General features: G+C 37.6%; 1 protein-coding gene across 1 annotated transcript in view; it reads right to left on the bottom strand.

The window, feature by feature from the left end:
• sdk2b (sidekick cell adhesion molecule 2b) overlaps window positions 1–21,356 on the bottom strand; it is a 920,539-nt gene that overhangs the window by 187,159 nt on the left and 712,024 nt on the right. Inside the window, exons 6-10 of the mRNA XM_061931841.1 lie at window positions 17,821–17,932; window positions 17,562–17,752; window positions 13,596–13,679; window positions 13,338–13,532; window positions 4,001–4,117 (exon numbers count right to left, since the gene is read on the bottom strand). Coding sequence (XP_061787825.1) covers window positions 4,001–4,117; window positions 13,338–13,532; window positions 13,596–13,679; window positions 17,562–17,752; window positions 17,821–17,932 — 699 coding nt within the window. The remainder of the gene's footprint in view (window positions 1–4,000; window positions 4,118–13,337; window positions 13,533–13,595; window positions 13,680–17,561; window positions 17,753–17,820; window positions 17,933–21,356) is intronic.

Genomic DNA, 21,356 nt, shown 5'->3' with positions numbered 1-21,356 from the left:
GACTGTCATGTCAATATTGGTATTGTATCATAAGTGAAAAAGTTGTATCGGGACACCCCTCAATAAAACAAAACACATTCGACAAGTACAGCCAGACAAAACTAACAAAATACAAGGATATTTGTGATTTCTGATCGTTTGTGAGGGCATCAAGGGGAACAGTATCAGTATTATGCGATTGTCATGTCAATATTGGTATTTTATCATCAGTGAAAAAGTTGTATCGGGACACCCCTCAATAAAACAAAACACACTTGTCAAGTACAACCAGACAAAACTAACCAAATACAAGGATTTTTGTGATTTCTGATCGTTTGTGAGGGCACCAAGGGGACTTCTGAGTTCAGCTTCACTAAAATATGGACTATCGGTATCAGTAACGTCCGACTGTCATGTCAATATTGGTATTGTATCATAAGTGAAAAAGTTGTATCGGGACACCCCTCAATAAAACAAAACACATTCGACAAGTACAGCCAGACAAAACTAACAAAATACAAGGATGTTTGTAATTTCTGATCGTTTGTGAGGGCACCAAGGGGAACAGTATCAGTATTATGCGATTGTCATGTCAATATTGGTATTGTATCATAAGTGAAAAAGTTGTATCGGGACACCCCTCAATAAAACAAAACACACTTGTCAAGTACAACCAGACAAAACTAACCAAATACAAGGATTTTTGTGATTTCTGATCGTTTGTGAGGGCACCAAGGGGACTTCTGAGTTCAGCTTCACTAAAATATGGACTATCGGTATCAGTAACGTCCGACTGTCATGTCAATATTGGTATTGTATCATAAGTGAAAAAGTTGTATCGGGACACCCCTCAATAAAACAAAACACATTCGACAAGTACAGCCAGACAAAACTAACAAAATACAAGGATGTTTGTGATTTCTGATCGTTTGTGAGGGCACCAAGGGGAACAGTATCAGTATTATGCGATTGTCATGTCAATATTGGTATTGTATCATAAGTGAAAAAGTTGTATCGGGACACCCCTCAATAAAACAAAACACATTTGTCAAGTACAACCAGACAAAACTAACCAAATACAAGGATTTTTGTGATTTCTGATCGTTTGTGAGTGCACCAAGGGGAACAGTATCAGTATTATGCGATTGTCATGTCAATATTGGTATTGTATCATAAGTGAAAAAGTTGTATCGGGACACCCCTCAATAAAACAAAACACACTCTTCAAGTACAGCCAGACAAAACTAACAAAATACAAGGATGTTTGTGATTTCTGATTGTTTGTGAGGGCACCAAGGGGAACAGTATCAGTATTATGCGATTGTCATGTCAATATTGGTATTGTATCATACGTGAAAAAGTTGTATCGGGACACCCCTCAATAAAACAAAACACACTTGTCAAGTACAACCAGACAAAACTAACCAAATACAAGGATTTTTGTGATTTCTGATCGTTTGTGAGGGCACCAAGGGGACTTCTGAGTTCAGCTTCACTAAAATATGGACTATCGGTATCAGTAACGTCCGACTGTCATGTCAATATTGGTATTGTATCATAAGTGAAAAAGTTGTATCGGGACACCCCTCAATAAAACAAAACACATTCGACAAGTACAGCCAGACAAAACTAACAAAATACAAGGATGTTTGTGATTTCTGATCGTTTGTGAGGGCACCAAGGGTAACAGTATCAGTATTATGCGATTGTCATGTCAATATTGGTATTGTATCATAAGTGAAAAAGTTGTATCGGGACACCCCTCAATAAAACAAAACACACTTGTCAAGTACAACTAGACAAAACTAACAAAATACAAGGATTTTTGTGATTTCTGATCGTTTGTGAGGGCACCAAGGGGAACAGTATCAGTATTATGCGATTGTCATGTCAATATTGGTATTGTATCATAAGTGAAAAAGTTGTATCGGGACACCCCTCAATAAAACAAAACACATTTGTCAAGTACAACCAGACAAAACTAACCAAATACAAGGATTTTTGTGATTTCTGATCGTTTGTGAGTGCACCAAGGGGAACAGTATCAGTATTATGCGATTGTCATGTCAATATTGGTATTGTATCATAAGTGAAAAAGTTGTATCGAGACACCCCTCAATCAAACAAAACACACTTGTCATGTACAACCAGACAAAACTAACAAAATACAAGGATTTTTGTGATTTCTGATCGTTTGTGAGGGCACCAAGGGGACTTCTGAGTTCAGCTTCACTAAAATATGGACTATCGGTATCAGTAACGTCCGACTGTCATGTCAATATTGGTATTGTATCATAAGTGAAAAAGTTGTATCGGGACACCCCTCAATAAATCAAAACACATTCGTCAAGTACAACCAGACAAAACTAACCAAATACAAGGATTTTTGTGATTTCTGATCGTTTGTGAGGGCACCAAGGGGAACAGTATCAGTATTATGCGATTGTCATGTCAATATTGGTATTGTATCATAAGTGAAAAAGTTGTATCGGGACACCCCTCAATAAAACAAAACACATTTGTCAAGTACAACCAGACAAAACTAACAAAATACAAGGATTTTTGTGATTTCTGATCGTTTGTGAGGGCACCAAGGGGACTTCTGAGTTCAGCTTCACTAAAATATGGACTATCGGTATCAGTAACGTCCGACTGTCATGTCAATATTGGTATTGTATCATAAGTGAAAAAGTTGTATCGGGACACCCCTCAATAAAACAAAACACATTCGACAAGTACAGCCAGACAAAACTAACAAAATACAAGGATGTTTGTGATTTCTGATCGTTTGTGAGGGCACCAAGGGGACTTCTGAGTTCAGCTTCACTAAAATATGGACTATCGGTATCAGTAACGTCCGACTGTCATGTCAATATTGGTATTTTATCATCAGTGAAAAAGTTGTATCGAGACACACCTCAATCAAACAAAACACACTTGTCAAGTACAACCAGACAAAACTAACAAAATACAAGGATTTTTGTGATTTCTGATCGTTTGTGAGGGCATCAAGGGGAACAGTATCAGTATTATGCGATTGCCATGTCAATATTGGTATTTTATCATCAGTGAAAAAGTTGTATCGAGACACCCCTCAATCAAACAAAACACACTTGTCAAGTACAACCAGACAAAACTAACAAAATACAAGGATTTTTGTGATTTCTGATCGTTTGTGAGGGCACCAAGGGGACTTCTGAGTTCAGCTTCACTAAAATATGGACTATCGGTATCAGTAACGTCCGACTGTCATGTCAATATTGGTATTGTATCATAAGTGAAAAAGTTGTATCGGGACACCCCTCAATAAAACAAAACCGTCAGTCTACCCCAGGGCAGCTGTGGCTATGAAAGTAGCTTACCACCACCAGGTGTGAATGATTGATGGGTGTTACATGTAAAGCGACTTTGGGTACTTAGAAAAGCGCTATATAAATCCCAGTTATTATTATTATTATTAAAACACATTCGACAAGTACAGCCAGACAAAACTAACAAAATACAAGGATGTTTGTGATTTCTGATCGTTTGTGAGGGCACTTCTGAGTTCAGCCTCACTAAAATATGGATTTTTGTCATGTTTATATTGTTTCCTACGGAGGAATTTGCATCACTATGACAACTTTTCTATTTTGGGTCCCACTGTGCCCACACTCGCAACTTTTTCCGGCCCCTACGGTGGACCATTTTTGCTGTCGTACTCATTAAAAAATGAAAATACAGAGAGTGGATTCTTGGTATGGGCGCTCCAATTAGGTGGAATGTTCCAAAATGGACTACTTTGTTCCGCACAATGTTGGATAACCGAGTCGGTGTACGAAAACTGGGGCGACATTTTTGTTTACGTCTTTTTCAAGTGTTTTAGTGCAAAATGCTAACTTTTCTCCGCTGGGAATGGAGGCGAAAGCTCCTCATTGCGATGCAAACATGAACATCTCGGTGCAGGCTAAATCCTGGAATCCAATCAGGCTTTAGTCCGTAAGCCCTCCCGTGTGCAATAGATGAAATGCGGTGACATCACCTTTCTGCCAGGTGATAGCCGGCCTCGGAGCGCCGGAGGTCTCGCAGTGCAGGATGACCGACATGCCGTCGATCACGGTGCTGTCCGAGGGTCCCGCCGTGATGTTGGGAGCGATACCTGCGGGTGAAGAAGCAGCGAAGACCAGTTCAAATTCCACTCAACCAGACGCTCCTGCGTCCTGATTTCTAGTCGGCGCTCTGTGCGGATGATAACCAGCATCATAGACATGTTCTAAGGGTGCGCAGCATGGAGCGCTACTGCCTACTGGCGCTGACGAGACGCGGGGCCGCCATCTTGGAGTGGTGATCCGCTCCACTCAATGCAATTCATTTGGCAGGAGCAATGAACGATCAACGAAACAATTATTTTATTTAACCCTTTTTGCATCCAACCTCATTCAAAACCAATAGGGGTCTTGATGACGCAAAACAGTGGCAACAAAATAATTTGACTTTTGACTGTTTTGTTAAGCAAAATGAGTAGGGTTCTTGTTTTGATGCGAAGCAATTATTTTTTAAACACCTTTATTGCATCAAACATCCTACAAAATCATTAGGGGTCTTGATGCCGCAGTAAAATAAAATTAATAATTTGACTTCACTACCTTATTAATGCAAAATGCATAGGGTTCTTGTTTTGTTACAATATAATTATAGTTTGAACTCCGTTTTGCTTCCAACCTCATTCAAAACCAATAGGGGTCTTGATGACGCGGACCAGTGGAAACAAAGTCATTTGACTTTTGACTGTTTTGTTAATCAAAATGAATAGGGTTCTTGCTTTTATACAAAACGATTGTTTTTAAACCCCTTTATGCGACAAACATCCTACAAAACCAATAGGGGTCTTGATGCCGCGGTAAAATAAAAACAATAATTTGACTTCACTACCTTATTAGTGCAAAATGCATAGGGTTCTTGTTTTGTTACAATATAATGATTGTTTGAACTCCGTTTTGCATCCAACTTCATTCAAAACCACTAGGGTTCTTGCTTTGATACGAAACAATTATTTTTTTAACACCTTTTTGGCATCAAACATTCTACAAAATCAATAGGGGTCTTCATGCCACGGTAAAATAAAAACAATCATTTGACTTCACTACCTTATTAATGCAAAATGTATAGGGTTCTTGTTTTGTTACAATATAATGATGGTTTGAGCTCCCTCTTGCATCCAACCTCATTCAAAACCAATAGGGGTCTTGATGACGCGGAACAGTGACAACAAAATCATTTGACTTTTGACTGTTTTGTTAATCAAAATGAATATGGTTCTTGTTTTGATACGAAACAATTATTTTTTTAACACCTTTTTGGCATCAAACATCCTACAAAATCAATAGGGGTCTTGATGCCACGGTAAAATAAAAACAATCATTTGACTTCACTACCTTATTAATGCAAAATGTATAGGTTTTTTTTTTGTTACAATATAATGATTGTTTGAACTCTGTTTTGCATCCAACCTCATTCAAAACCAATAGGGGTCTTGATGACGCAGAACAGTGGCAACAAAGTCATTAGATTTTTGACTGTTTTGTTAAGCAAAATGAATAGGGTTCTTGTTTTGATACGAAACAATTATTTTTTTTACATCTTTTTTGCATCAAACATTCTACAAAATCAATAGGGGTCTTGATGCCGCAGTAAAAAAACAACAATCATTTGACTTCACTACCTTATTAATGCAAAATGCATAGGGTTCTTGTTTTGTTACAATATAATGATGGTTTGAACTCTGTTTTGCATCCAACCTCATTCAAAACCAATAGGGTCTTGATGACACGGAACAGTGACAACAAAATCATTTGACTTTTGGCCTTTTTGTTAAGCAAAATGAATATGGTTCTTGTTTTGATACGAAACAATTATTTTTTTAACACCTTTTTGGCATCAAACATCCTACAAAATCAATAGGGGTCTTGATGCTGCGGTAAAATAAAAACAATCATTTGACTTCACTACCTTATTAGTGCAAAATGCATAGGGTTCTTGTTTTGTTACAATATAATGATTGTTTGAACTCTGTTTTGCATCCAACCTCATTCAAAACCACTAGGGTTCTTGCTTTGATACAAAACAGTTGGGTTTTTTTAATGTCTTTTTTGCATCAAACATCCTACAAAATCAATAGGGGTCTTGATGCCGCAGTAAAATAAAAACAAGCATTTGACTTCACTACCTTATTAATGCAAAATGCATAGGGTTCTTGTTTTGTTACACTATAATGATGGTTTGAACTCTGTTTTGCATCCAACCTCATTCAAAACCAATAGGGGTCTTGATGACGCGGACCAGTGACAACAAAATCATTTGACTTTTGGCCTTTTTGTTAAGCAAAATGAATATGGTTCTTGTTTTGATATGAAACAATTATTTTTTTAACACCTTTTTGGCATCAAACATCCTACAAAATCAATAGGGGTCTTGATGCCACGGTAAAATAAAAACAATCATTTGACTTCACTACCTTATTAATGCAAAATGTATAGGTTTTTTTTTTTGTTACAATATAATGATTGCTTGAACTCTGTTTTGCATCCAACCTCATTCAAAACCAATAGGGGTCTTGGTGAGGCGGACCAGTGACAACAAAATCATTTGACTTTTGACTGTTTTGTTAAGCAAAATGAATAGGGTTCTTGTTTTGTTACGAAACAATTATTTTTTTTACATCTTTTTTGCATCAAACATTCTACAAAATCAATAGGGGTCTTGATGCCGCGGCAAAATAAAAACAATCATTTGACTTCACTACCTTATTAATGCAAAATGCATAGGGTTCTTGTTTTGTTACAATATAATTATAGTTTGAACTCCGTTTTGCATCCAACCTCATTCAAAACCAATAGGGGTCTTGATGAGGCGGAACAGTGGTAACTAAATAATTTGACTTTTGACTGTTTTGTTAAGCAAAATGAATAGGGTTCTTGTTTTGATACGAAACAATTGTTTTTTTACATCTTTTTTGCATTAAACATTCTACAAAATCAATAGGGGTTTTGATGCTGCGGCAAAATAAAAACAATCATTTGACTTCACTACCTTATTAATGCAAAATGCATAGGGTTCTTGATTTGTTACAATATAATGATTGTTTGAACTCTGTTTTGCATCCAACCTCATTCAAAACCAGTAGGGTTCTTGCTTTAATACAAAACAATTGTTTTTTTTTTATGTCTTTTTTGCATCAAACATCCTACAAAATCAATAGGGGTCTTGATGCTGCGGCAAAATAAAAACAATCATTTGACTTCACTACCTTATTAATGCAAAATGCATAGGGTTCTTGTTTTGTTACAATATAATTATAGTTTGAGCTCCGTTTTGCATCCAACCTCATTCAAAACCAATAGGGGTCTTGATGACGCGGACCAGTGACAACAAAATCATTTGACTTTTGACTGTTTTGTTAAGCAAAATGAATAGGGTTCTTGTTTTGATACGAAACAATTATTTTTTTACATCTTTTTTGCATCAAACATTCTACAAAACCAATAGGGGTTTTGATGCTGCGGTAAAATAAAAACAATCATTTGACTTCACAACCTTATTAATGCAAAATGCATAGGGTTCTTGATTTGTTACAATATAATGATTATTTGAACTCTGTTTTGCATCCAACCTCATTCAAAACCACTAGGGTTCTTGCTTTGATACAAAACAATTGTTTTTTTTAATGTCTTTTTTGCATCAAACATCCTACAAAATCAATAGGGGTCTTGATGCTGCGGCAAAATAAAAACAATCATTTGACTTCACTACTTTATTAGTGCAAAATGCATAGGGTTCTTGATTTGTTACAATATAATGATTTTTTTTTACTCCGGTTTGCATCCAACCTCATTCAAAACCAATAGGGGTCTTGATGATGCGGAACAGTTTTTTTTTAAGCAAAATTAATAGGGTTCTTGTTTTGATACAAAGTGAATGTTTTTTTTAACGCCTTTTTGCGACACACATCCTACAAAACCAATAGGGGTCTTGATGATGCGGAACAGTTTTTTTAAGCAAAATGAATAGGGTTCTTGTTTTGATACAAAGTGAATGTTTTTGTAACGCCTTTTTGCGACAAACATCCTACAAAATCAATAGGTGTCTTGATGCCGCGGTAAAATAAAAACAATCATTTGACTTCACTACCTTATTAGTGCAAAATGCATAGGGTTCTTGTTTTGTTACAATATAATGATTGTTTGAACTCTGTTTTGCATCCAACCTCATTCAAAACCACTAGGGTTCTTGCTTTGATACAAAACATTTGTTTTTTTTAATGTCTTTTTTGCATCAAACATCCTACAAAATCAATAGTGGTTTTGATGCCGTGGTAAAATAAAAAACAATCATTTGACTTCACTACCTTATTGATGCAAAATGCATAGGGTTCTTGTTTTGTTACAATATAATTATAGTTCGAACTCCGTTTTGCATCCAACCTCATTCAAAACCAATAGGGGTCTTGATTACGTGGACCAGTGGCAACAAAATCATTAGATTTTTGACTGTTTTGTTAAGCAAAATGAATAGGGTTCTTGCTTTGATACGAAACAATTATATTTTTTTTAACATCTTTTTTGCATCAAAGATTCTACAAAATCAATAGGGGTCTTGATGCTGCGGTAAAATAAAAATTATCATTATCACTACCTTATTAATGCAAAATGCATAGGGTTCTTGTTTTGTTATAATATAATGATAGTTTGAACTCCGTTTTGCATCCAACATCATTCAAAACCAATAGGGGTCTTGATGACGCGGACCAGTGACAACAAAATCATTTGACTGTTTTGTTAATCAAAATGAATAGGGTTCTTGCTTTTATACAAAACAATTTTTTTTTTTAAACCCCTTTATGCGACAAACATCCTACAAAACCAATAGGGGTCTTGATGCCGCGGCAAAATAAAAACAATCATTTGACTTCACTACCTTATTAGTGCAAAATGCATAGGGTTCTTGTTTTGTTACAATATAATGATTGTTTGAACTCTGTTTTGCATCCAACCTCATTCAAAACCACTAGGGTTCTTGCTTTGATACAAAACAATTGTTTTTTTTAATGTCTTTTTTTGCATCAAACATCCTACAAAATCAATAGGGGTCTTGATGCTGCGGCAAAATAAAAACAATCATTTGACTTCACAGCCTTATTAATGCAAAATGCATAGGGTTCTTGTTTTGTTACAATATAATGATGGTTTGAACTCCGTTTTGCTTCCAACCTCATTCAAAACCAATAGGGGTCTTGATGACGCGGACCAGTGACAACAAAATCATTTGACTTTTGACTGTTTTGTTAATCAAAATGAATATGGTTCTTGTTTTGATACGAAACAATTATTTTTTTAACACCTTTTTGGCATCAAACATTCTACAAAATCAATAGGGGTCTTCATGCCACGGTAAAATAAAAACAATCATTTGACTTCACTACCTTATTAATGCAAAATGTATAGGGTTCTTGTTTTGTTACAATATAATGATGGTTTGAGCTCCCTTTTGCATCCAACCTCATTCAAAACCAATAGGGGTCTTGATGACGCGGAACAGTGACAACAAAATCATTTGATTTTTGACTGTTTTGTTAAGCAAAATTAATAGGGTTCTTGCTTTGATAAGAAACAATTATTTTTTTAAACATCTTTTTGGCATCAAACATCCTACAAAATCAATAGGGGTCTTGATGCCTCAGTAAAAAAAAAAACAATCATTTGACTTCACTACCTTATTAATGCAAAATGCATAGGGTTCTTGTTTTCTTACAATATAATGATGGTTTGAACTCCGTTTTGCTTCCAACCTCATTCAAAACCAATAGGGGTCTTGATGACGCGGACCAGTGACAACAAAATCATTTGACTTTTGACTGTTTTGTTAATCAAAATGAATAGGGTTCTTGCTTTTATACAAAACGATTGTTTTTTTTTAAACCCCTTTTTGCGACAAACATCCTACAAAACCAATAGGGGTCTTGATGCCGCGGCAAAATAAAAACAATCATTTGACTTCACTACCTTATTAGTGCAAAATGCATAGGGTTCTTGTTTTGTTACAATATAATGATTGTTTGAACTCTGTTTTGCATCCAACCTCATTCAAAACCACTAGGGTTCTTGCTTTGATACAAAACATTTGTTTTTTTTAATGTCTTTTTTTGCATCAAACATCCTACAAAATCAATAGGGGTCTTGATGCCGCGGCAAAATAAAAACAATCATTTGACTTCACTACCTTATTAATGCAAAATGCATAGGGTTCTTTTTTTGTTACAATATAATGATTGTTTGAACTCGGTTTTGCATCCAACCTCATTCAAAACCAATAGGGGTCTTGATGAGGCGGAACAGTGGCAACAAAATCATTTGACTTTTGACTGTTTTGTTAAGCAAAATGAATAGGGTTCTTGCTTTTATACGAAACAATTGTTTTTTTTAACATCTTTTTTGCATCAAACATTCTACAAAATCAATAGGGGTCTTGATGCCGCGGTAAAATAAAAACAATCATTTGACTTCACTACCTTATTAGTGCAAAATGCATAGGGTTCTTGTTTTGTTACAATATAATGATTGTTTGAACTCTGTTTTGCATCCAACCTCATTCAAAACCACTAGGGTTCTTGCTTTGATACAAAACATTTGTTTTTTTTTAATGTCTTTTTTTGCATCAAACATCCTACAAAATCAATAGGGGTCTTGATGCTGCGGCAAAATAAAAACAATCATTTGACTTCACAGCCTTATTAATGCAAAATGCATAGGGTTCTTGTTTTGTTACAATATAATTATAGTTTGAACTCCGTTTTGCATCCAACCTCATTCAAAACCAATAGGGGTCTTGATGAGGCGGAACAGTGGCAACAAAATCATTTGACTTTTGACTGTTTTGTTAAGCAAAATGAATAGGGTTCTTGTTTTGATACGAAACAATTGTTTTTTTTACATCTTTTTTGCATCAAACATTCTACAAAATCAATAGGGGTCTTGATGCCACGGTAAAATAAAAACAATCATTTGACTTCACTACCTTATTAATGCAAAATGCATAGGGTTCTTGTTTTGTTACAATATAATGCTGGTTTGAGCTCCGTTTTGCATCCAACCTCATTCAAAACCACTAGGGTTCTTGCTTTGATACAAAACAATTGTTTTTTTTAATGTCTTTTTTTGCATCAAACATCCTACAAAATCAATAGGGGTCTTGATGCTGCGGCAAAATAAAAACAATCATTTGACTTCACAGCCTTATTAATGCAAAATGCATAGGGTTCTTGATTTGTTACAATATAATGATTTTTTTTAACTCCGTTTTGCATCCAACCTCATTCAAAACCAATAGGGGTCTTGATGAGGCGGAACAGTGGCAACAAAATCATTTGACTTTTGACTGTTTTGTTAAGCAAAATTAATAGGGTTCTTGCTTTTATAAAAAACGATTTTTTTTTTTTTTTAAACCCCTTTTTGCATCAAACATCCTACAAAACCAATAGGGGTCTTGATGCCGCGGTAAAATAAAAACAATAATTTGACTTCACTACCTTATTAGTGCAAAATGCATAGGGTTCTTGTTTTGTTACAATATAATGATTGTTTGAACTCTGTTTTGCATCCAACCTCATTCAAAACCACTAGGGTTCTTGCTTTGATACAAAACAATTGTTTTTTTTAATGTCTTTTTTTGCATCAAACATCCTACAAAATCAATAGGGGTCTTGATGCTGCGGCAAAATAAAAACAATCATTTGACTTCACAGCCTTATTAATGCAAAATGCATAGGGTTCTTGATTTGTTACAATATAATGATTATTTGAATTCTGTTTTGCATCCAACCTCATTCAAAACCACTAGGGTTCTTGCTTTGATACAAAACATTTGTTTTTTTTAAATGTCTTTTTTGCATCAAACATCCTACAAAATCAATAGGGGTCTTGATGCTGCGGTAAAAATAAAAACAATCATTTGACTTCACTACTTTATTAGTGCAAAATGCATAGGGTTCTTGATTTGTTACAATATAATGATTTTTTTAAACTCCGTTTTGCATCCAACCTCATTCAAAATCAATAGGGGTCTTGATGCTGCGGCAAAATAAAAACAATCATTTGACTTCACAACCTTATTAATGCAAAATGCATAGGGTTCTTGATTTGTTACAATATAATGATTGTTTGAACTCTGTTTTGCATCCAACCTCATTCAAAACCACTAGGGTTCTTGCTTTGATACAAAACATTTGTTTTTTTTAATGTATTTTTTTTGCATCAAACATTTTATAAAATCAATAGGGGTCTTGATGCTGCGGCAAAATAAAAACAATCATTTGACTTCACTACCTTATTAATGCAAAATGCATAGGGTTCTTGTTTTGTTACAATATAATGATTTTTTTTAACTCCGTTTTGCATCCAACCTCATTCAAAACCAATAGGGGTCTTGATGATGCGGAACAGTTTTTTTAAGCAAAATGAATAGGGTTCTTGTTTTGATACAGAGTGAATGTTTTTTTTAACGCCTTTTTGCGACAAACATCCTACAAAATCAATAGGGGTCTTGATGCTGCGGCAAAATAAAAACAATCATTTGACTTCACAACCTTATTAGTGCAAAATGCATAGGGTTCTTGTTTTGTTACAATATAATGATTTTTTTTTAAACTCCGTTTTGCATCCAACCTCATTCAAAACCAATAGGGGTCTTGATGAGGCGGAACAGTGGCAACAAGATCATTTGACTTTTGACTGTTTTGTTAAGCAAAATGAATAGGGTTCTTGCTTTTATACAAAATGATTGTTTTTTTTAACCCCTTTTTGCGACAAACATCCTACAAAACCAATAGGGGTCTTGATGCCGCGGTAAAATAAAAACAATCATTTGACTTCACTACCTTATTAGTGCAAAATGCATAGGGTTCTTGATTTGTTACAATATAATGATTGTTTGAACTCTGTTTTGCATCCAACCTCATTCAAAACCACTAGGGTTCTTGCTTTGATACAAAACATTTGTTTTTTTTTAATGTCTTTTTTTGCATCAAACATCCTACAAAATCAATAGGGGTCTTGATGCTGCGGCAAAATAAACACAATCATTTGACTTCATAGCCTTATTAATGCAAAATGCATAGGGTTCTTGATTTGTTACAATATAATGATTTTTTTTCACTCCGTTTTGCATTCAAAACCAATAGGGGTCTTGATGATGCGGAACAGTTTTTTTAAGCAAAATGAATAGGGTTCTTGTTTTGATACAAAGTGAATGTTTTTTTTTAACGCCTTTTTGCGACACACATCCTACAAAACCAATAGGGGTCTTGATGCCAAAGGAAACGGACTCACTGGTGACGGCGAGGTACGTGTTGGTCTGGACTTCGCCCGCCGCGTTCCTGGCGAAGCACTGGAACATTCCGGTGTCGTCGGGCAGGAGTCCGTTGACCTGCAGGCTGCCGCCCGCCAGCACCCGGTACCTGGGCGTCTTCACCGGGTCGATGGGCGTGGCGTCCTTGTACCACACCATGTCCGGCTGCGGCACACCTGCGGAAGGTCGTGAGCGTGAGCGTAGGGCGCGGCGTGTGCGGGCGTGTCTCGCGCGCTCACCTCGGGCCTGGCAGGGAATGTCCACCACCTTCTCCATCTCCGCCGTGATGTGTTTCTCCGGTTCTTTGACGAACTGCGGCGGCTCTGCGGGAGACCAGCGTGATGGTGATGATGATGATGATGATGATGATGATGTAATCACAAACCCCGCCGATGTAATCCGCTTCAAATAACAACCGACGCCCTTAATTGGGCGGCGTGCGCTGACGGAATCAGGCGCTCGGGGGTTAAAAAAAAAGAACAAGAAGGACTTTTGTATTCTGCCCACGTTCTCGCGGTCGCCTTCAAAAGGGCGGCGGGGAGGACGGCGTTCAAAGGGGAAGTCGGGCGCACCTTTCAGTCGCACGCCAACCTTGACGCCATCAAAACCTTCCTGGCATGAAAGGACCCGCCGCCGTTAAGCTTGGTCCCGCCTTTCGGCCCCAAGGCCTTCGCGACTTCACTGGCGGCACTTTTGTCGGAAACTGTCTCTAAAATAGTCTCTACGCGGCCTACAAGGGTATCGAAACTGAAAGTTAACTTGATATGGAGTAAGTACAATCGATAGAAATACCAGCGCTGTGAGAGAATTAGCAAGAGCTATCTCAAGGTCAAAGCAAAGACCATCTCTCGTGATTTTATCCACCTATGTTACACAGCTTTGAAGGGTATCGAAACTGAAAGTTAACTTGACGTGGAGTAAGTCCAAACAATAGAAATACCAGTGCTGTGATAAAATGAACCCGAGCTATCTCAAGGTCAAAGCAGTCTCTTAAAATGTTGCCCATCTCTTAGGATTTTCTCCATTCTCGGTTACCCTACCTTGAAGGGTATCGAAACTGAAAGTTAACTCGACGTGGAGTAAGTACAAACAATAGAAATACCAGCACTGTGAGAAAATTAACAAGAGCTATCTCAAGGTCAAAGCAAAGCCCATCTCTCATGATTTTATCCAAGTATGTTACACATTCTTGAAGGGTATCGAAACTGAAAGTTAACTTGACGTGGAGCAAGTACAAACAATAGAAATACCGGCACTGTGAGAGAATAAACCAAGCTATCTCAAGGTCGAAGCAATCTCTAAAATGGTCGCCCGTCTCTCATGCTTTTGTCCTCCTAGGTTTGCTTTATCTTGAAAAGTATCGAAACTGAAAGTTAACTTGACGTGGAGTAAGTCCAAACAATAGAAATACCAGTGCTGTGATAAAATGAACCCGAGCTATCTCAAGGTCAAAGCAGTCTCTTAAAATGTTGCCCATCTCTTAGGATTTTGTCCATTCTCGGTTACCCTACCTTGAAGGGTATCGAAACTGAAAGTTAACTCGACGCGGAGTAAGTACAAACAATAGAAATACCAGCGCTGTGAGAGAATTAACAAGAGCTATCTCAAGGTCAAAGCAAAGCCCATCTCTCATGATTTTATCCACCTATGTTACACAGCTTTGAAGGGTATCGAAACTGAAAGTTAACCTGACGTGGAGCAAGTACAAACAATAGAAATACCAGTGCTGTGATAAAATGAACCCGAGCTATCTCAAGGTCAAAGCAGTCTCTTAAAATGTTGCCCATCTCTTAGGATTTTGTCCATTCTCGGTTACCCTACCTTGAAGGGTATCGAAACTGAAAGTTAACTCGACGCGGAGTAAGTAGAAACAATAGAAATACCAGCGCTGTGAGAGAATTAACAAGAGCTATCTCAAGGTCAAAGCAAAGCCCATATCTCATGATTTTATCCACCTAGGTTACACAGCCTTGAAGGGTATCGAAACTGAAAGTTAACTTGACGTGGAGCAGGTAAAAACAATATAAATACCAGCGCTGTGAGAAAATGAACGCAAGCTATCTCAAGGTCAAAGCAGTCTCTTAAAATGTTGCCCATCTCTTAGGATTTTGTCCATTCTCGGTTACCCTACCTTGAAGGGTATCGAAACTGAAAGTTAACTTGACGTGGAGTAAGTAGAAACAAAATAAATACCAGCACTGTGAGAGAATGAACCGAGCTATCTCAAGGTCAAAGCAGGTTGCCCATCTCTCATGTTTTTATCCACCTCGGTTACAACGTTTTGAAGGGTATCGAAACTGAAAGTTAACTTGACATGGAGTAAGCACAAACAATATAAATACCAGCGCTGTGAGAGAATGAACCGAGCTATCTCAAGGTCAAAGCAGTCTCTAAAATGTTGCCCATCTCTCAGGATTTTGTCCACCTATGTTACACAGCCTTGAAGGGTATCGAAACTGAAAGTTAACATGACTTGGAGTAGCTACAAATAATATAAATACCCCCGCTGTGAGAGAATGAACAGAGCTATCTCAACGTCGAAGCAGTCTCTAAAATGGTCGCCCGTCTCTCATGCTTTTGTCCTCCTAGGTTTGCTTTATCTTGAAAGGTATCGAAACTGAAAGTTAACTCGACGCGGAGTAAGTAGAAACAATAGAAATACCAGGGCTGTGAGAGAATGAACCAGAGCTATCTGAAGGTCAAAGCAGTCTCTTAAAATGTTGCCCATCTCTTATGATTTTGTCCATTCTCGGTTACCCTGCCTTGAAGGGTATCGAAACTGAAAGTTAACTTGACTTGGAGTAGCTACAAATAATATAAATACCCCCGCTATGAGAGAATGAACAAAGCTATCTCAAGTCTCTAAAATGGTCGCCCGTCTCTCAAGCTTTTGTCCACCTAGGTTTGCTTTATCTTGAAGGGTATCGAAACTGAAAGTTAACTTGACGTGGAGTAAGTACAAACAATATAAATACCAGCGCTGTGAGAAATTGAACGCGAGCTATCTCAAGGTCAAAGCAGTCTCTTAAAATGTTGCCCATCTCTTGTGATTTTGTCCATCCTAGGTTACTCTGCCTTGAAGGGTATCGAAACTGAAAGTTAACTTGACATGGAGTAAGTACAAACAAAATAAATACCAGCACTGTGGGAGAATGAAGCGAGCTATCTCAAGGTCAAAGCAGGTTGCCCATCTCTCATGTTTTTATCCACCTAGGTTACAACATTTTGAAGGGTATCGAAACTGAAAGTTAACTTGACGTGGAGTAAGCACAAACAATATAAATACCAGCGCTGTGAGAGAATGAACCGAGCTATCTCAAGGTCGAAGCAGTCTCTAAAATGCTCGCCCGTCTCTCATGCTTTTGTCCACCTAGGTTTGCTTTATCTTGAAGGGTATCGAAACTGAAAGTTAACTTGACGTGGAGTAAGTACAAACAATAGAAATACCAGGGCTGTGAGAGAATGAACCCGAGCCATCTCAAGGTCAAAGCAGTCTCTTAAAATGTTGCCCATCTCTTGTGATTTTGTCCATCCTAGGTTACCCTGCCTTGAAGGGTATCGAAACTGAAAGTTAACTTGACTTCGAGTAGCTACGAATAATATAAATAACCCCGCTGTGAGAGAATGAACAGAGCTATCTCAAGGTCAAAGCAGTCTCTTAAAATGTTGCCCATCTCTTAGGATTTTGTCCATTCTCGGTTACCCTACCTTGAAGGGTATCGAAACTGAAAGTTAACTTGACTTGGAGTAGCTACAAATAATATAAATACCCCCGCTATGAGAGAATGAACAAAGCTATCTCAAGTCTCTAAAATGGTCGCCCGTCTCACAAGCTTTTGTCCACCTAGGTTTGCTTTATCTTGAAGGGTATCGAAACTGAAAGTTAACTTGACGCGGAGTAAGTGCAAACAATATAAATACCAGTGCTGTGATAAAATGAACCCGAGCTATCTCAAGGTCAAAGCAGTCTCTTAAAATGTTGCCCATCTCTTATGCTTTTGTCCATCCTAGGTTTGCTTTATCTTGAAGGGTATCGAAACTGAAAGTTAACTTGACGTGGAGTAAGTACAAAGAGTCCAGACCAACACAAGGAGTGTAACCTGGGAAAATTGGCCATCACATTCCTTCCACTGACGTAGCAGGAAGGGGCTGGGAATAAATACTTGCGCAATAACGCTGTTGGTGTGGAGGAAGGCGGGGCTTACCGAGGACGTGCAGATAAGCGCCGGCGCTGACCGCCGGCACGCTGCTGCTGCGGAGCACGGCCTCGCACTCGTAGTAGCCGGCGTCGGCCACCAGGGGGCTGAGGACGGTCAGGCGGCGGTTGAAGTCGCTCAGGCCGCCGCCCACCAGCACGCCGTTCCTGCGCCAGCTGATGCTCAGCTTGATGAGGGGCCTGCGGGGAGAAACCACACGTGTGTTCCCCTCGCCGTCGCCCCGTTTCCTGTTAGGCGTCTTTCTTACCTGGCGTTGGCCACGCACTCCATGGTGACCTCCGACGTCCCCGTCACCACGCTGGTGTTCCTGGGCGGCACGATGATGGTGGGGGCGATGGGGTCCGCCGGCCCGCCCACGTCTGCACGGGGAACACGGGCGCACGTTTAGACAGCGAGTGTGGGAGGAGGCAGAAATAGCGCCCGAGCGAAACAAAGACGGCGGGGTGAGCGCTCGGTCAAGCGAGGGGCGCGCGCACACGCTTCTGTACGTGTGAGCGTGTGTGTGTGTGTGTGTGTGTGTGTGTGTGTGTGCGTGTGTGTGTGTGTGTGTGTGTGTGTGTGTGTGTGTGTGTGTGTTGGGGGAAGGTGTCATGTCAGACATCCGTCACCGCCATCGTGCCCTGAGAGCGCGCTCGCGGCTCGACGTGTCAAAGCGACTTCAGCGGCTGTCACGTCTCGTCGTCACGCGGCACGAAGACGGCGAGCGTCTACCTTAAAATCAACAGGTTTCTTGACGGGTTCGCCGTCTTGACCTTTGAACCCGGCTGCGAGAGTTTGCTCAAAACAAATAGATCTCTTGCAAACTGACCTTTGACCTGGGCCGCTTCTGTCGCTTCTTGTATCGTGTATAGAACGAAAATTGCTAAAAATCATTAGACGTTTTGTTTTGACGTACAGAAAAAAATTCGCTCAAAATCAACAGAATTATTGTATCATGTACAGAAAGAAAATTGCTGAAAATCAACAGGATTCTTGTATCATGTACAGAAAGAAAATTGCTGAAAATCAACAGAATTCTTGTATCATGTACAGAAAGAAAATTACTCAAAATCTTAAGACTTTTTGTTTTGACGTACAGAAAGAAAATAGTTGAAAATCAACAGAATTCTTGTATCGTGTATAGAACGAAAATTGCTAAAAATCATTAGACGTTGTATCATGTACAGAAAGAAAATTGCTGAAAATCAACAGAATTCTTGTATCATGTACAGAAAGAAAATTGCTGAAAATCAACAGAATTCTTGTATCATGTACAGAAAAAAAATTACTCAAAATCTTAAGACTTTTTGTTTTGACGTACAGAAAGAAAATAGTTGAAAATCAACAGAATTCTTGTATCATGTACAGAAAGAAAATTGCTGAAAATCAACAGAATTCTTGTATCATGTACAGAAAAAAAATTACTCAAAATCTTAAGACTTTTTGTTTTGACGTACAGAAAGAAAATAGTTGAAAATCAACAGAATTCTTGTATCGTGTATAGAAAGACAATTGCTAAAAATCATTAGACGTTTCGTTTTGACGTACAGAAAAAAATTCGCTCAAAATCAACAGAATTATTGTATCATGTACAGAAAGAAAATTGCTGAAAATCAACAGGATTCTTGTATCATGTACAGAAAGAAAATTGCTGAAAATCAACAGAATTCTTGTATCATGTACAGAAAGAAAATAGTTGAAAATCAACAGAATGCTTGTATCGTGTATAGAAAGAAAATTGCTAAAAATCATTAGACGTTTTGTTTTGACGTACAGAAAAAAATTCGCTGAAAATCAACAGAATTATTGTATCATGTACAGAAAGAAAATTGCTGAAAATCAACAGGATTCTTGTATCATGTACAGAAAGAAAATTGCTGAAAATCAACAGAATTCTTGTATCATGTACAGGAAAAAAAATTGCTCAAAATCATAAGACTTTTTGTTTTGACGTACAGAAAGAAAATTGCTGAAAGTCGGTACGATTCGATTCAGAATCGATGCTGGATTCAGACTGATTCCTGCAACACGCTACTTTGTATTCCAGTTACAATAAAACTTTCGCAAGCTAAAGATTAAAAAAAACAAGACAAATGACCTAAAATCAACAGATTTCTTGTTTTTACATTAAAAAAGAATATTGCTAAAAATTGACGGACACAGAAAACATGTTCAAACTCAACAGAATTCTTATTTCATGTACAAAAAGAACATCAAGACACTTCTTGCTTCGACATAAAGAAAACAAATTGCTCAAAATCAACAGACTTCTCGTTTTCATGCACAGATAGAAAACTGCTCAAAATCCACTGAATTGTTGTTTCACCTACAGAAAGAAAATAGCTTAAAATCAAGACACTTCTTGCTTCGACATAAAGAAAACTGCTCAAAATCAAAAGACTTCTCACTGAAAAAAATTGCTTGAAATCAACAGTTCTCGTTTTCATGCACAGAAAGAAAACTGCTCAAACTCAACAGAATTATTGTTTCATGTACAAAACGATAATAGCTCAAAATCAAGACACTTCTTGCTTCGACATAAAGAAAACAAATTGATCAAAATCAAAAGACTTCTCGCTGAAATATAAATGCTCAAAATCAACAGACTTCTCGTTTTCATGCGCTGATAGAAAACTGCTCAAAATTCCCTGAGAGCGCGCTCGCGGCTCGACGTGTCAAAGCGACTTCAGCGGCTGTCACGTCTCGTCGTCACGCGGCACGAAGACGGCGAGCGTCTACCTTAAAATCAACAGGTTTCTTGACGGGTTCGCCGTCTTGACCTTTGAACCCGGCTGCGAGAGTTTGCTCAAAACATATAGATCTCTTGCAAACTGACCTTTGACCTGGGCCGCTTCTGTCGCGGCCTTTCAGACATTTTGCAAAAAAAAACAAAACGAATAGTCGTCTTGCTGTGACTGAATCAACATGGCCGACTGTCAAAACGTCACCGAGGCAACAATGGTTAGCTTTTTTTTTATTTTTTACTACACATGAACCTATCTACAAATCAACAGAAAACATCAACAGAATTCTTGTATCGTTTACAGAAAGAAAAATTCTCAAAATCATTACACTTTTTGTTTTGATGTACAGAAAGAAAATAGTTGAAAATCAACAGAATTCTTGTATCATGTACAGAAAGAAAATTGCTCAAAATCATTACACTTTTTGTTTTGACGTACAGGAAGAAAATTGCTGAAAATCAACAGAATTCTTGTATCGTGTATAGAAAGAAAATTTATGAAAATCAACAGAATTCTTCTATCATGTACAGAAAAAAAATTGCTAAAAATCAACAGAATTCTTGTATCGTGTATAGAAAGAAAATTGCTGAAAATCAACAGAATTCTTGTAAAGTATATAGAACGAAAATTGCTGAAAATCAACAGAATTCTTGTATCATGTACAGAAAGAAAATTGCTGAAAATCATTAGATGTTTTGTTTTGACGTACAGAAAGAAAATTGCTGAAAATCAACAGAATTATTGTATCATGGACAGAAAGAAAATTGCTGAAAATCATCAGAATTCTTGTATCATGTACAGAAAAAAAATTGCTCAAAATCATAAGACTTTTTGTTTTGACATACAGAAAGAAAATTGATAAAAATCAACAGAATTCTTGTATCATGTACAGAAAGAAAATTGCTCAAAATCATTACACTTTTTGTTTTGACGTACAGGAAGAAAATTGCTGAAAATCAACACAATTCTTTCATCATGTACAGAAAAAAAAATGCTGAAATTCAACAGAATTCTTGTATCGTGTACAGAAAGAAAATTGCTGAAAATCAACAGAATTCTT

The sequence above is a fragment of the Nerophis lumbriciformis genome, linkage group LG39 (assembly GCF_033978685.3).
Source record: "Nerophis lumbriciformis linkage group LG39, RoL_Nlum_v2.1, whole genome shotgun sequence".
Classification (NCBI taxonomy): Eukaryota; Metazoa; Chordata; class Actinopteri; order Syngnathiformes; family Syngnathidae; genus Nerophis; species Nerophis lumbriciformis.
This window is presented reverse-complemented; position numbering and strand designations above follow the sequence as displayed.